General features: G+C 34.6%; 1 protein-coding gene across 1 annotated transcript in view; it reads right to left on the reverse strand.

Annotated features, from left to right (window-relative positions):
- Positions 1–16,036, reverse strand: part of CDH7 (cadherin 7) — a gene marked incomplete at its 3' end in the record, with an annotated part of 127,442 nt that overhangs the window by 25,755 nt on the left and 85,651 nt on the right. Inside the window, exons 5-7 of the mRNA XM_081324833.1 lie at positions 9,029–9,196; positions 6,978–7,165; positions 2,285–2,538 (exon numbers count right to left, since the gene is read on the reverse strand). Of these exons, the coding sequence (XP_081180959.1) occupies positions 2,285–2,538; positions 6,978–7,165; positions 9,029–9,196 (610 nt within the window). The remainder of the gene's footprint in view (positions 1–2,284; positions 2,539–6,977; positions 7,166–9,028; positions 9,197–16,036) is intronic.

Here is a 16,036-nt window from a genome sequence, read left to right on the forward strand (position 1 = left end):
TATTGCAGTTTTTTAAAAAGAACATTTCAGAAAAGTAACTAGGGCAGCTGGATTTTTACAATAACTTGCATTAAAAAGTTGCAAGAAGTTCTACAATTTTCTTATTTTGTTTTCTTGCTGTTTGTTGACTCAGCTTTCCATCCTTCCGAGGTTGGTAAAATGAGGACCCAGATTGTTGGGGGCAATATGCTGACTCTGTAAACTGCTTAGAGAGGGCTATAAAACACATATATAAGTCAAAGTGCTATTGCTATGGCTAAAAGTCAGATGAAGTCATTTTGCCTTCATTTTACAAAACAGAAAGATAGGGTCCCAAAAATATAAAGAGTTTATGAAATAAAATTGAAATTCCAATCTAGAGTATATTCTATTTGGGCTCCTGTCTGTTGTGGGAAGATTTTATTTTTGATCATCTTAACATATGAGTTACATAGAAGCTTTCTCTCATTCTGCCTTAAATGTATAACTATTATCAGAAATGCTGCTATTATCATGTATACTATCATGTAGAGGGATTAAATTACTTGAGACACTGTTTTTGGTTACAGCATTCTGATTTCATTTTTCCTACTCTTCCTTTAAGCAGTATTATATAAGCAATAAACATGGTGCTCTTGAGGTTTTAATACTGTAATTCATAACCTCATTTATTTTATGCTTGTGAATTATTATGTTTCTTGACTTAATGAAAATGTCCAATTTTTGTTAAAAACATACAATGACTGGGTAACATGCAGTAGCAGTTTGCCATAATTGCCAATCCATATGTGCTGGTTTTGAATTCTCATAACCACATACAAGATTGTAAAAATATGTTCTATACCTACAAAGCTTTAATATCCTTTTCCCCATCCTTTGAATCACTCGTGCTTTGCTGAATTCTTCTCTTTTACAGGAATGTATTTGTGTAAAAGCTTAATTGGTATGGTTTGGCTTGCTTTAAATTCTCCCACTAAGAATATATATGCCAAATTGATAAAACTCTTCATGTTTGGCACCAGAGATATTGTTGGTCATCTTCATAACCTAATCTTTCTTGATAGACCCATGTAGATGGAATTTAATTTCTGGTCAGGTTTTAACCCTTTAAGTTATTAAGTCTACTATTGTTCAATGCTGCTAATAAACAATCACTATGGAAACCATTTGTGTACTTTCTTGAGAAACATTCAACTGATTATGTGATCTAATAGCATTGTTTCAAGCATTTTGTCCTTACCCTTTTCAAAAGAGATATCAGTTTTGGCTCAAATAAAGCACTAAAAATCTGGTATGTCTAAGTTATAATTGCATAGCTAACAAGCCCTCTCTGCTCTTCAACAAAGTTATTACATTCAACATTAAATTATTTTGAAGAAGTTTGTTTTCAGCCATCACACACAAAATAAGGACATCGCACACACTATACCTATTCATGTACACATGAACATTTTTGAAAAATAAATACTGAAGCAATATCCAGGAGTGATTTTGTTTCTAGAAATAATCTATTTGTGAACAGCGTTTGGTATAATTTAGAGAGAACAAAAGCTATAGTTTGTGGATAATGAGAAATTCTTGTCATCTATGGAATATTTTCCTCAGATTTCATTTATGATGCATATTGTTTCTCTCCCTGTATTATACAAATGCCACAAAACCATTGCAATGTAGTCTAGAATACTGATGTAGTATTTACCTATTTAAATGTTTATAAATTGCTGTGCTCCAAAGAATTAAACCTATTTGCAATTACAACAGAAAAACAAATTAATATTATGCAGATTTAGCTGCTTCCGTCTCTTAACAGCTTAGCATTCTTTAGCATTCCCTGCACAGTCCTTGTTAATATACTTGTACACAATTTTACTGACATTAAGTGAAATGGAAACTTGTTTCACTTGACCAAATAACTGCCACATTCTCTCTGTCTCTGTCTCTCTCACACACAGAGAGAGAGAGGGGTGGGGAAGAGAGAGAAAGAAAGATTCACATGTGTGATTGTGGGTGCATATGTGTGGCTGTTTAGGAGATACATTCTGGAGCATCCTTCCCAGTTTCTGAAGAACTGCCCTAGTTTTCAACTTTGGGGTTATAAAGAAAGTAAAAAAGGGAGAGAATAGAAATGTTCCTCCAGCTGAACTGACAGAAGTGAAAAATCAGCACTGGATTCTACCAAAGACCTTGTACTTTCAAATACTCCTGTGAGGAAGGCAACATATAACAGGAATAAATAAATGAAAAGAATATACAACTGAATACCCTGAAAATGAAAAGAAAAACTGGAAATGAACTATCAAATTACCTGACAGGACTGTTAGATGCATCTGGATCATGGGCTGCTACAGTACCAATAATAGTGCCTACTTTAGCTGCTTCAGATACCACCATACTGTACGAAAGTGAACTAAACATGGGTGGCTCATCTACATCCTCGACAATAATCTTGACTGTTGTCACATCATTGAATGGTCCAAGGCTTAAGAAGCGGGCATCTACCTGCTTATTTGCTGCTTCAATTCTCAGTATGTAGCTGGTCTTTGTTTCGTAATCCAGCTCCTAGAATGGCAAAGTTCAATTAGCAAAGACTTTGACTTAAGACTGCCAGGAATATACAGGTTTTTCCCATCTTTGGATACAAAAATGTCAAGTCTTTCCAATAGCCCTAACAAATTTATATAAAATAAGTGTTTACAACTCCAAATGAGATTTTTACAATCAATGCAAAATGCTTGGAATATGGTATTGAGAAGTTATGTGGGAGAGAATTGGAGTGAAATGGATGTATTTCCAAGATGAATGATTCTGCTGCTTTGAGTGCCATATCCATCACACTGATGAATGTCCTATAAATGTAAATATAAAGAACTGTGGAGCCATATAGAAATTTCTAACCTCTAGAAACTCTTATAAGAAAACTTTCCATTAAAATGGTTGCATGCTGGAATAATAGTATTACATAACGTGTACTGAGAAGTGAACCACATTTGTTTTCATCATTAATTTTCTGAGTTACTATATATAACAGTCTGAAATAATCAAACTAATATTATGTATTAGTATTACTGCTGGATGATTTTCTCTATTTTTAAAATACCTGTGAGTTTGTTTTGTGTGGGGTGAGCAAATTAGTAATTAGATACATTCCAAACTACTACTAATAAATAATTGCATGCATAATCATATTTTTGAATATGCAGAACTGCATTTGAATGATATAAATCAGCTGCATGGAAACTGATTGAAATACTGCTAATCTCAGAATCAAACATGAAAATCAGATTGATTAAGAATGCTGATCACCGTTACTGAAATTCAGAGTATTATAATGGAAGAAACAGACAAGGACAAGTTGCATGACAGACAAGGTCAGATCTGAGAACACAGATTCACAGTTGTTTGACAGCTTGCTTTTTCAGTTCACGGTCATTGAGCACATTCAGAAAAGACAGGCACCAACCTTTATGGTTCCTTGTGTGACTTCTCCCCATGCCCTACAAGATTGCCAATGACTGTGGTTACCTTGTTTGGAGTTTTAAGATTATATTATCATCTCCTAGCAACTTTCACCTGCCACTATAGGGAAGCGTATGTAAACTATGTGAAGGACTCTTTTTTTGTTAGCCTGATTATGCATATCTGTTCTTCTATGCTACTACTACCATGTCTTAGAAGTAATTTGTGATACATCTGAAGCACACAAGCTGGTAATAAAAAAAAAGGAAATGAAATGTGCCATACCTAAAATTTCCTGTTTTGAGTAACTTTTTTATGTTTTCCTCTTTTGAATCAGAATAGGGTGTTTTATTATCTCTTATTATTACTGGGATTGCTGTGCACTATCTGAAAAGGTCTTGAAAATTATCTAAATTCTATTGTTATTAAAATGAATATACTTATTTTAATATCTGAAATGCTAATCATGAAACCCACTTAATGACTCAATCCATTAGAAATTAGTCAGAGCACAGCACTATAGCAAAATATGAAGATTCATCACTTCAGAAAATAATATCATTCTCTTAGAGATATTTTCCCCCCTTCAAGAGCTCTATGTAGAAGATAGGGCACATCATATGAAATCAAAGTGATGAATTTTAATACATTGAACAATAAAGGGGTCATGGAGGCAAAGGTTATTTCAACCTCAGCAGACCTTCAGTCTTGATACAGGTAATTTTCTTTTCAAGTGTTCCGAGACCAAAAATAAAACACATTTGCAATGAGAGTTTAGTTTCAAAATCAGAATGAAATATGAGAACCATTTCAAGTTTTTGTTCTTTAAGGATACACTAAACTTAGAATGTTCTTAAGTGGGGGATTGCTTTGTTCTGAACTTAAAATAAAATGTTTCCCTTTTTATACATACCCCTAATCAGATACTTCAGCACAATCTTATTCATTAATACTATAGTAAGTTATGATCATGGTGTCACATCTTTATTTCAGCTTTTGTTGTTGTTGTTAGTTGCGAAGTCGTGTCTGACCCATCATGACCCTATGGACAACGTTCCTCCAGGCTTTCCTGTCCTCTACCATCTTCTGGAGTCCATTTAAGCTCACGCCTACTGCTTCAGTGACTCCATCCAGCCACCTCATTCTCTGTCGTCCCCTTCTTCTATTGCCCTCAATCTTTCCCAGCATTAGGCTCTTCTCCAGTGAGTCCTTCCTTCTCATTAGGTGGCCAAAGTATTTGAGTTTTAGCTTCAGGATCTGGCCTTCTAAAGAGCAGTCAGGGTTGATCTCCTCTAGGACTGACCGGTTTGATCGCCTTGCAGTCCAAGGGACTCACAGGAGTCTTCTCCAGCACCATAGTTCAAAGGCCTCAATGCTTTGGCGCTCAGCCTTTTTTATGGTCCAACTTTCACTGCCATACATTGCAACTGGGAAGACCATAGCCTTGACTATACGCACTTTTGTTGACAGGGTGATGTCTCTGATTTTTAGTGTGCTGTCTAGATTTGCCATGGCTTTCCTTTTTTTAGCTTTTAGTTTGTTTGAATCACAGGTTTGACATAAACCCAGTCCATTTTTATAACTACTGTATGTTTTTATAACAAATTTAATGTACATATGAGGGAGTGTAATATTTCAAATTATCACAGGGACTGTTCAACTCCTTTAAGAGATTCCAGGACAACACTAGAAGCTTCTCACCAATGGGTTACTATCTAAGTTCACCATTATTAAATAATGAAATGGATAAATTCCCATATTATTCTGTCTACTGAACAGTCATTTGACAACTGGTCACCTGGGACACTTTCATATTCAGCAAATTATTTGGATAACACTCCAAATAGCCACACAATTTCGGGGACCATCTCTCCCATTGATTTTGCTTGGCCCACCATATCTAGCAGAAAGAGCATGTTCAGAGTCCTTTTCATCAAACAGTGTCATCTTTTTGCATCTTGGAGATGGGTCTTCATGAGATAGTGCCTGCCCTATGGAACAGTATCCCTCTGAAAATACAGATGGCCTCATCCCTCTTAGCTTTTCATAAGGTCCTAAAGACTGGCTGTTTGTGTGTGAGAGAGAGAAAGATGAGGTTGTAATTTTAACCATGGCCATCATAGGATTTTGTTATGTTTTTTTGTTTTAATCATTGTACACTATCCACTTAAGTTATTCTTATGAGATGGGCAGCCATTAATTCAAAATCATATGATATAATAATAATCAGAGCCAATTTGTTGTAGTGGTTAAGGCATCAGACTAGAAACCGGGAGACCAGGAGTTCTAGTCCCACCTTGGCACAAAACCAGCTGGGTGATCTTGGATAAATCACTCTCTCAATCCTAGAAAGGAACCAATGGCAGAGCACTTTCAAACAGTTGCTAACAGTGCTTTTTTGTAAAAGAAAAAGGTGCCGGAACTCACACATGTCATACAACCTGACTTGCCTACCCTACAAGGTTCCATCCAAAAAAGGTGCCAGAACTCCGTTCTGAGCGTTCTATGAGAAAAAAAGCCCTGGTTGCTAATCAGTAGAAACTACTAAGCACAATTGGTACCATTTTCTCATTGCACCAAGTACTGCTCACTGGAGAAAAGAAGAGGTTGGCTTGATTTGGTGGATGGGTCTTTCAGACCCAATTGCTGATTTAACAGATTTGATCTAAAATAAGCACTGTATTGATTTCCTTGTATATAGCATAGGATGCATATTATGTTAGAAAGCAACGTAAATTCAAATTAAAGCAATGAAGATACTTTGGATTATAATGTAAAGGTACCACTCCATAAATATTTTTTTCTAATTAGCTTTGATTTAAAATGATTTATGTACTTTGATATTAATGATCATTGAGCCAGTCTTTAGATTACTATGCCTAAAATATGGATTTGTGATATAATAGCAAACTAACAATTCACAAATTGTAACAACTATCCTGAAGGTTAAAGGGACAATTATTTAGTACAGTGAATAAAGCTAGAAGGCTTCATTAATATCTATGTGCTAGTTTTAGCTCTTTAGATCCTCACCTCATCTAATTTTCCAGCAATCAATATTAAGACTCATACAGATAAAATGATAAATTTTAAATAATGTAATTTATATCATTTTTCCATTTGCAAACTGATGCAGGATATCGCTGAATATTGGTCAATCATGTTAAGATGTTTGAATTAGAATTTTGCTTCATTTTATTAATAATTACAATTCAAATACTACTAAATTATCTAATAAACAACTAAGTCCTGTACTGCAGAAATGCATTTTTAACATTTTTAGAAAAATTGTTCTTGGGTCAGATAAACATATTTTGTCTATTTCTCTGTAAATTTAAGTGGAATTGACAGCAATATGATTACCTTTATTTCCGCACATTTTATTAATTTCTACAATTGTAAAAAAGCAAAAACAGTGCATATACTAAAATACATTTTAGTAAAATTTAGTAAAATTATATATTCTAGATAAATATTTTATCTATTACTGACTGACTTACTTGAATCCCAAAACACAGAGACAAAAAATAAACCAATCTTACCTTTTGTATCATAATAATTCCTTCTTGTGTCTCCTTGTCCACTAAAATTTTGAAAACACCCAAGCCATCACCATCCACAATCTTATATTCCATTTCAGCATTAGCCCCTACATCGGCATCTGCAGCCTTTAATCTAGCCACCATTGAAGCCAAAGGGAGTGATTCTGGAACATTATATTGGTACGATCCTATAAAATTAAAAGTGATTAGTGAATCTTTATGGTTCATCAATCTATTAATCTATGACCTTCTTTATTAACAGTAAAGGGTAGATAGAAAATGAGAACAGTTTTGAAGCAATGCATTTTGTTTCCATAAGCCCATCTATGGTTCTCTGCATCCTTTACTCCAACATTACTTCTTTCTTCTATACTACCATGTATAAATACAGCATGGAAAAATACCTAACCCATCCAGAATTTCTGTCTAAAATGTAAAATTCCCAGGAATAAGAACAAGCAGTTTTTACTTCTTAAGATCATTAAAGGGAAAAAAATGCAGGTGGGGGATATCCAAGTATATAATAGAAGTATTCTCTGTTCTGGATTCTTAATAGGATTTAATTATATAAGAAAGTTAGTGATCTGTCCCCTGAAGTGTATACTAAAGCTACATAATGAACACGAGAGATTATTTTTGTTGATTTACTGACATTTCACTGGAATGCCACAATCAACTCTTATGCATAATTTTCAGAATAAAATGTGAAAGCTATGGACTTTTGTGATGGCATATTAACATTTTCTGCTCTTCAAATTCAGTCTATATTTCTTTGAGAACACTGATGCACAAATTCATTGCTGAAAATAATACCTAACCTAATGTTTCTGTCAAAGGGGAATCTACTTCCAATGAAATTTTAGCTTCTATAGGTCTCAAGCCACTAAAGGAAAATAATAAATGAATTTGTAGGATCACAGATAAATCTTTATTGTGTCTTAAGGAGACAATAATTGAGACAAATTCTAGTCTTGCACTGTATTGAATTTTCTGTGGCTCAAACTGAAATTGATCAGATTACAGATTAAGAAAACAGAACAGACACCACAATTTTTTCCGCTTCTGGAAACTGAATAAAACTGCATTTTATTATTTGTCTAAGTAATTTAAAATGAGGGAAAAATAAAATTTCCACTTTGTTTTTCACTTGTAAAGAAGCTAATTTGAACAATCTGTATATATTCTCCATATTAAGGTAACTTTCTTTTGCAATGGGACTATAAGAAAAGCAGGGAACTATAATACTGTTGAAAAATAGGATAACTGAAATGTGGAAACACATATTTCTTTTTCTTTTTTGATTTATCCATGGAATGGAAGGCAGACTGTTTCTGGTTTTTCCCCATATTGATTTTTCCTTCCTTCCTTCCTTCCTTCCTTCCTTCCTTCCTTCCTTCCTTCCTTCCTTCCTTCCTTCCTTCCTTCCTTCCTTCCTTCCTTCCAATAAGAGATCATAAGAATGAGTATCAAGGGGAAAACAGTTTTGAGACTTTTTGGTTTTCAAAAGATAAGTTGTTACAAATATTACGGAGTTTTGAAATTAAAGGCAAAGGCAAATATTAGTGGTGGTTACACTGTTGGATAAAAACCAATTCAAAGTAGAGCATGAGTGACAATTGATATTTGCCTTATATTCCATAATAACATTTACTATTATCATTGACATTCCCCATTTCTCTAAATCCATGCCTTTCCATCTTCAGTGGCAATTAATAGATATGAATCCTCAAAGAAAATATATTTGGATGATTCAAGGAAGCATTAGGAACTCTACATTATCAGGATTTATTAAAAATATATCTTGTACTATAGCACTAATAACATCTTATTTTATTTCTGTATAAGAAAAACAATGAGCAGCTATTGTCTGAAATCAGCATTTTCTAAAGAAACAATTAAAGAAGCTGAAAGAAATTTAATTCATAATTTGAACCTTTGTCCAAAATGAATTCCAGCCATTAAGTAGCTGAACTTTAGCCATTCTAAGTAGCATACCCATATAAGTTTATTACTGTGCAAATTACCTTTAATTATCACCTATAGAAACTTACTGTGGGGAAATCGTGGTGGATTATCATTGACATCAGTCAGGGTAACAGTGACAGAGGTGGTCCCAGAAAGACCCCCATTTTGACCAACCATATCCTTGGCTTGAATGACAAGCAAATACTGGTCTTTTGCTTCTCTGTCCATATTGGGAAGTGCAGTCTTGATAATACCTAAAGTATAACAAAATAGTACATAAAGTAGTGGTAACTATCTTGTCAGTTGCTAAGCATGGACAAACAGCAGCAACATTTGTATTTGTATCCCCTATCTCCCCAAAACATAACATAAAATGCTTAAATTATCATGTATTTCAGTGACCATCATTCAGAAAGTATTAACTCTAGGCAGGCCCACTTATGTTAAATGATCACTAATTTTAAATATTCAGCAAAGGATACAGAGTCTTTCTCTTTGTCAGTATACGACATGACCAAACGATCATCAACCTTTTACCTCCAGGAACTACAGGTAGTCCTCAGGTTATGACCACAGTTTAGGTTGCTAAGTGAAACATTTGTTAAGTGAGTTTGCCCCATTTTACAACTTTTCATGCCACAGTTGTTAAGTGAATTTGTTTAGTAACATGGTTGTTAAGTGAATCTGGCTTCCCCATTTGATTCTGGGACACTGCAGCCATCATAAATGTGAGTCGGTTGCCAAGCCTCCGAATTTTGATCATGTGAACATGGGGATGCTGCAAGGGTTGTAAGCATGAAAAACGTTTATAAGTAACTTTTTTCAGTGCTGTTGTAACTTTGAACAGTCACTAAGTAAACTGTTGTAAGTCGAGGACTACCTGTATTTTTAAGCCCAATCAGGTTTATTAGTCCTACTTCACTGTTGCCGATTTTCTTGCTAGCATTATTTGTTTTGTTTCACTCTTCCATGATATTATTTGCCTTTCCCATACTTAATGTTCTTTCTTTTCTCTATGTTTTCAATGACAGATACACCAGCTTTTTTAAAAATTGAGGGTCACCTGAAACATCCCACTGGACGGGGCTGGGACAAAGAAGTAGATGTGATTAGGACAGTTTAATATTAAAACTATTTTTTTCAAAATACAGTCAATATGACCACTTCTTATGTATTTCATATTTTTCCTTTGTCATATTAACATGTTGTATGCCACTGCTTTAATAACATTAAAGAAACATAAAATAATGGTTCATAAAATGACCCAGACTTGCTTGGTTGTCAACCCAATTTAGTTTACACCAGTTAAAAGACCAATACATTATTTTTTTTAATTCATATACCTTAAATTTAAGTTCCTGTGACAAAATAGAATGTTCTCAATATAACTAAAACTGTTAAGAATACTAGGGAGCACCAAATTGCCATAATTTAGATGTCATTAAATCTGTCCACATCCCTATGTAAATGCAGCTGAAGAATATAAGAAGAGCTTCCTGGGCCAACATTCTCTTGTTCAATAATCTGTATTATACAATGTCCACCAGGATGCATTCAGGAAGTTCTGAAGTACATCATGATTCCCATTCTTTAAAAGTTGAGAAAATTGCAGTGCCTGAAACCATACAGTTATCGGCTATGCAGTTAAATCGTAAGTTGTATAATCATAAGGAAAGAGTACTGGTATTTGCTCCAAATTCAAAATCTGAACACTCAATGGATTTGGGAACGCATTATTCCACAAGCAGATAAAATGCACAGTTCCAATATTATGCAAAGCTCATAGTAATAAGGGGTGGTGGTTGAGGTTTTGGGGGGGGGAAATTGAAGGGACTTGGTAGTCCTTATATTTTAAATGCCCAAATTCCAAAAGACTGTCTTATTTCTATAATGTTAAAAGCTTCTGTTAAGAACATATGGTGACAGCTCAGAGACAAACCATAAAATGGTGTGGAGACTTTGGGTACAATGAGTTACTGCTCACAAATGGATTATCCTTGGCATAGAAATTATTTCATTTTTAAGGTAGTCATTGGATATAGGAAATAAATCCTTTGTCTCAATCTCTGAAATTTTCACTATTAAAAGTTGCTTACTTTAAGGCTTCTCTAGTAATTTGTAAAAAAAAAGAGAAGAAGAATAAGATCACATGATGGGGATATTGCAAGCTGCTATTGTATCTTGAGTTTTTCCAATGCTACAATGTAAACAGGATGGAACTGTTAAAAATTAGGTAACCCAGTCAACATCTAAATGCAAGAAACTGCAGGAGTTGCAATTCCTGTCAACAATAGAAGGAAAGATATTACATTTCCTACTTCCAGTATAATCTGTGCACAGACTGATTTGTTAAACAGAAATAGTCAAAGCCTTTTTCTTTGCCATCGAAGTGACAACATGGAAGAACAATAGCATTTATCATTCTGTTTCCAAACTCCCATGCTGCCAAAATGAGTTTCTTAAGAATCCCAAACCGTAAATGACCCAGTACAATCTTGGTGCTATTAATAATCTGGTGCCATGCTGTGCATTTAAATGAAGCTATTCTAAATTTGCTAATATCTTAAAAATAAAACAAAGCAAAATCACTCACTATAATTAGAGAACTTTGATGTAGTAGCTGAAGCACTGAATTGTCTGAAGCTGTTTTAGAGCTATCCATTTGGCCATCTCTTTGTCAGTTGTAATTACTCTTTGAAATTTAAAAGAAGAGGGAAGAAAGGAACAGAACAACTGTTCTGTTACCATTCAACTGTGTAGATAAGCAGTGGGTAATTAAATATCCCTCCTTTAACTAGGAAGGTTTTCATATTGTTGTACAGTACAGCAGGCAGAGATACAAGATTTTATCTCACCATTGTTCCATGTCACCAGTTGAGAAAAGACAAAATATATGATCAGCTAAGAAGCAGTGGCCTTCTGTATCATCATTAATATTTGTAAATCCCAGCTCCAGAAGTACTTCTTTCTTCTTCTTTTGAATTTAAAATACTCCCACCCTTGACCAGAATGTATTGGGACTTCACCCAATTATGGCTAATCTTCTTTATAATTTTAAATTCATTGAAAATCATTACACAATTTAATTATTATTTATGTATTTATCAAACACATTTCTATCTGACCATTAAATGACTCTTGGCAGATTACACAGAATATTAATAAACATCTACCATACCATCTAAACCTTGATGCATGACAACAATAACAGCAATGCACCATCTATAGCAAATACACACAAGAATAGATCAAAATTAAAAATCAAAGATAGCATCATAAAAAGCTTAAGGAAAAGCCCTCTAAAACATTTTTTTGAAATGTTAACAGGGAGGAGATCATCACTGAAACTTCTTGCTTCATCCCCAAAACCTCCTGAAAATGTGGGATTTGTAACAGACAATGATTTAACTCATCACTGAGGGGGAAAAACAAAATCAATACAAGACACTGCCTTCAATCCTCATCCCCTGCAAGTGTTCCAGAGAAATACATTGGTCGATGGAATTGAAAGGTACAAAGAGGCCCAATAGGATCATGAGAAGTGACAACCCCTCTCCAGGCCTCAACATAGGTCATCCAAGAAAGTAAGCAATGTTGTCTCTGTCCCATATTCAGGCCTGAAAAAAAGGTAAAGGAGTCCCTGGGGATTTTATTCTGCTAGTTGATGCTGACTATAAGGGGCAGTCCTGCTCTCCGTTTCAAGGCCATTGATCCAGTGCTGTCCAAAGATATTTCTGTGGTCATATGGCAGCAAGACATCATGGAGCACTGTTAGATTCCCACCAAAGTTGTACCTATTTATCTACTTGCATTTGTATACTTTAAAACTGCTAGGCTGGCAAGAGCTGGAGCGAAGATGGGAACTCATGTGGAGTTTGGATCTCAAACCTGGGCTGCCAGCTTTCCAGGTGACAAGCCTGGCTTTTTAGCCACTGAGGCATTGCACCGGCCATTTAGGCATGAACTCAGACTGAATAGGATCCCAATAATTTGTTTCCTTTAGGTGTTCAAAGTGGATTCACCAGGCAAATAATAATAATAATAATAATAATAATAATAATAATAATAATAATAATAATAATAATAATAATAATAATAATAATAATAATAATAATAATCAGATTTTCTTGGAAGCAGTCATTCTTCTGATAAGTTGAAAAAAAGAGAATAACTTAAAGTTATAGACAGGCAAACCTAGAGGTATGAACTGAATAAATCTATGAGCCCCTCATAAAACATTGCTCCTACTTCAGCATGCTAAACTTTTATGTGCTTATTTCTAGAAAAGTGAAAATGGATATTTGGGTTGCTTTATGGCTTAGAGAATTGTTACTACTAAGATCAGCAAGTGCAAATTAATATTGATCCCCCCTTGCTCAGGAAAACAAAGTGAAATGTGGAAGAAATAAAGTGAAATGTTATTATGCTCTCTATCCAAATACTTTTCTTGATCAATACAAAACTATTCCATCTTTCCATAAACAGAAAGCACATCATGTTGGGTATAAATTTAATATTTCAATAGTGTTTGCAGAAAATTCAAGGAGTCACATGCGTGAAAGAGTCAAAGCAGATGCAGTGGAAAAATATATTCACAAACTGTGTTCATTCTTTTTATATTAAGGGCTGCTCACAAAACTGGTCTCAAACAGTATGGGTTTTTTTCAGCTGCTATATCTGGACCCAATAAACAATAACAAAGGCTAACTTTGGGCTCTGCATATACAAGGATCTTTTGCTCCAGAGATTTTGACAGGCCTTAATTTTTGTTTGAAGTCCTAGACATACAGGAACATGTTTCTGTTAGCAGCAATTATCCTAATATATAAATAACTTTTTTTTAATCTGATCCAAACATGAACTCAGACCAATGTATATTTACATTCCTGTTTGGAGATTCTGCTCTGATTTGAATTTAAATTTTGGGATTCAATCCCTAGACCAGGAGTAGACAACCTTGGCTCTTTTATGATTCATGGACTTCAACTCCCAGAATGTCTGAGTCAGCTATGCTGACTCAGGAATTCTGGGAGTTGAAGTCCATGAGTCATAAAAGAGGCGAGGTTGCCTACCCCTGCCCTAGACCATTTTGATGTGCCCTTTCTTATGATTCCTACTTATTCGTACCAAGAGACATATGGCATTCTTTAATATTATCCAAGGGCAGCTCTAACAATGGAATTCTTTGACCTTTTTGCTTCTCACATTCATAATATATAACAATATTACAGTACGAAGTACTATGACATAATGTACATAAGGACAGCATTCTAGGTACAGTCATTATATTTTTAGCAAATATGAAGAGTTCTTTCCAGATGACCATAGATTCTTGATTTTCTGCTCAGATAGGACACAATTTAGGGCATAAATTGCCAAAAAAATATATATTCTTACAAATCCCATGCCATATTTTGGTAATGAAATGGTATTTTTACAAAAAACAAAAACAAATGTTTGAATAATACAGTGCAGTTAGGTGTACAAACATTTCTTCACAAAAAACAACATTTGTGGAAAGCTTTTCAAATACAAAGCAATACATAGCTCTGAGAGTTTGAGAGCATATTGATGTATAAGGGAGGGAAAATACGTAAAGAAATAAGTGAGATCACAAGAATAAAAAAATAAACATGAATAGAAATAATATCAAGTATTTACACACTTCAGATATACGGTTGTTGCAACACATTTTAGGCTTGTAATAATAATAATAATAATAATAATAATAATAATAATAATAATAATAATAATAATAATAATAATAATAATAATAATAATAATAATAATAATAATAATAATAATAATAAAAACTTACTTGCAGTAGCACATTGATAATCAAATTCTGAATACCTAGTCCAATCCATAATCAAGAGAACATGGTGGAACTACATTTTTCCTCTTTCTTCACTAAGTCTCATATCCAAGGGGACAAGTCACTTTTTTAAAAAGGACCAGTGCCTTGTTGTTAAAGATATAGAGACACTGCAAGGCAAAATTGGCTCTCCCATTAGGCAGAATGAAACAATCACTTTAGATGACTGATGCTGGGATGAAATAATGGTAATTGTCTTAATCATTCCTCTTGAACTCCCCTCTCTTCCAAAAAACAAAATCCTTAAATTACCCTGAATGTAATCTACAGCTTGCCTGAATATCTTGGGCTAACTCTGCTGAATGGAAAAGATTAAGAGAAAGTGATGTGTGATTGGCTCTTCTCCTTTCAAGGACAAAATAACTTACCTTACATATGGTATAGAATGTTACAACTTCAATTATACTGTATGTGTCTGATGCTCTGATATTGACATAAATAGCTGGCCAATGTGGTTTCCTTTTCCCTTAATCTCTGCCTATCAGAAAACATTTGGGATGGCAAAACTGACATTACTTAGGAGGTTCATTCACTTTCTCAGCACTTAATTGCTTTAATACGTCAAGCTATAAATCCTAACTTCATTCTTGCTTGTGCTAACTTCTACACTCGCCTATTTGCACAACTGGGAATTCAACTCAGCACTAAGCATTCTAAATATAGACTCATGACTGACCTTATTTTTATAGTCTGCATTACTGAAGCAGATTTAAGTCTCTTGACAATGAAGGATTGGGTGCCAGGTTAATATTTAGTGGCACTAGCCCAAACGTTTAACATCCTAAAAATAGGAATCACGTTGAAAGGTTACATTTTTTTGTATTGCTCTCACAGTTATTTTGATTTTTTGCACACTGGTATGAATCTACCAGGAACGTGGTGGCTCAGTGGGTTAGGATGTTGAGCTTGTCGATCAGAAGGTCGGCAGTTTGGCAGGTTGAATCCTGAGTGCTGCGTAACAGAGTGAGCGCCTGTTACTTGTCCCAGCTTCTGCCAACCTAGCTGTTCGAAAGCATGTAAAAATGCAAGTAGAAAAATAGGGACCACTACGGTGGGAAGGTAACAGTGTTCCATGTGCCTTTGGTGTCTAGTCATGCTGGCCACATGACCACAGAGACGTCTTTGGACAAACACTGGCTCTTTGGCTTTGAAACGAAGATGAACACCGGCCCCTAGAGTCGGAAATGACTAGCACGCATGTGTGGGGGAACCTTTACCT

This window comes from Vipera berus, assembly GCF_964194415.1.
Source record: "Vipera berus genome assembly, chromosome: 3".
In the NCBI taxonomy this organism is placed as follows: domain Eukaryota; kingdom Metazoa; phylum Chordata; class Lepidosauria; order Squamata; family Viperidae; genus Vipera; species Vipera berus.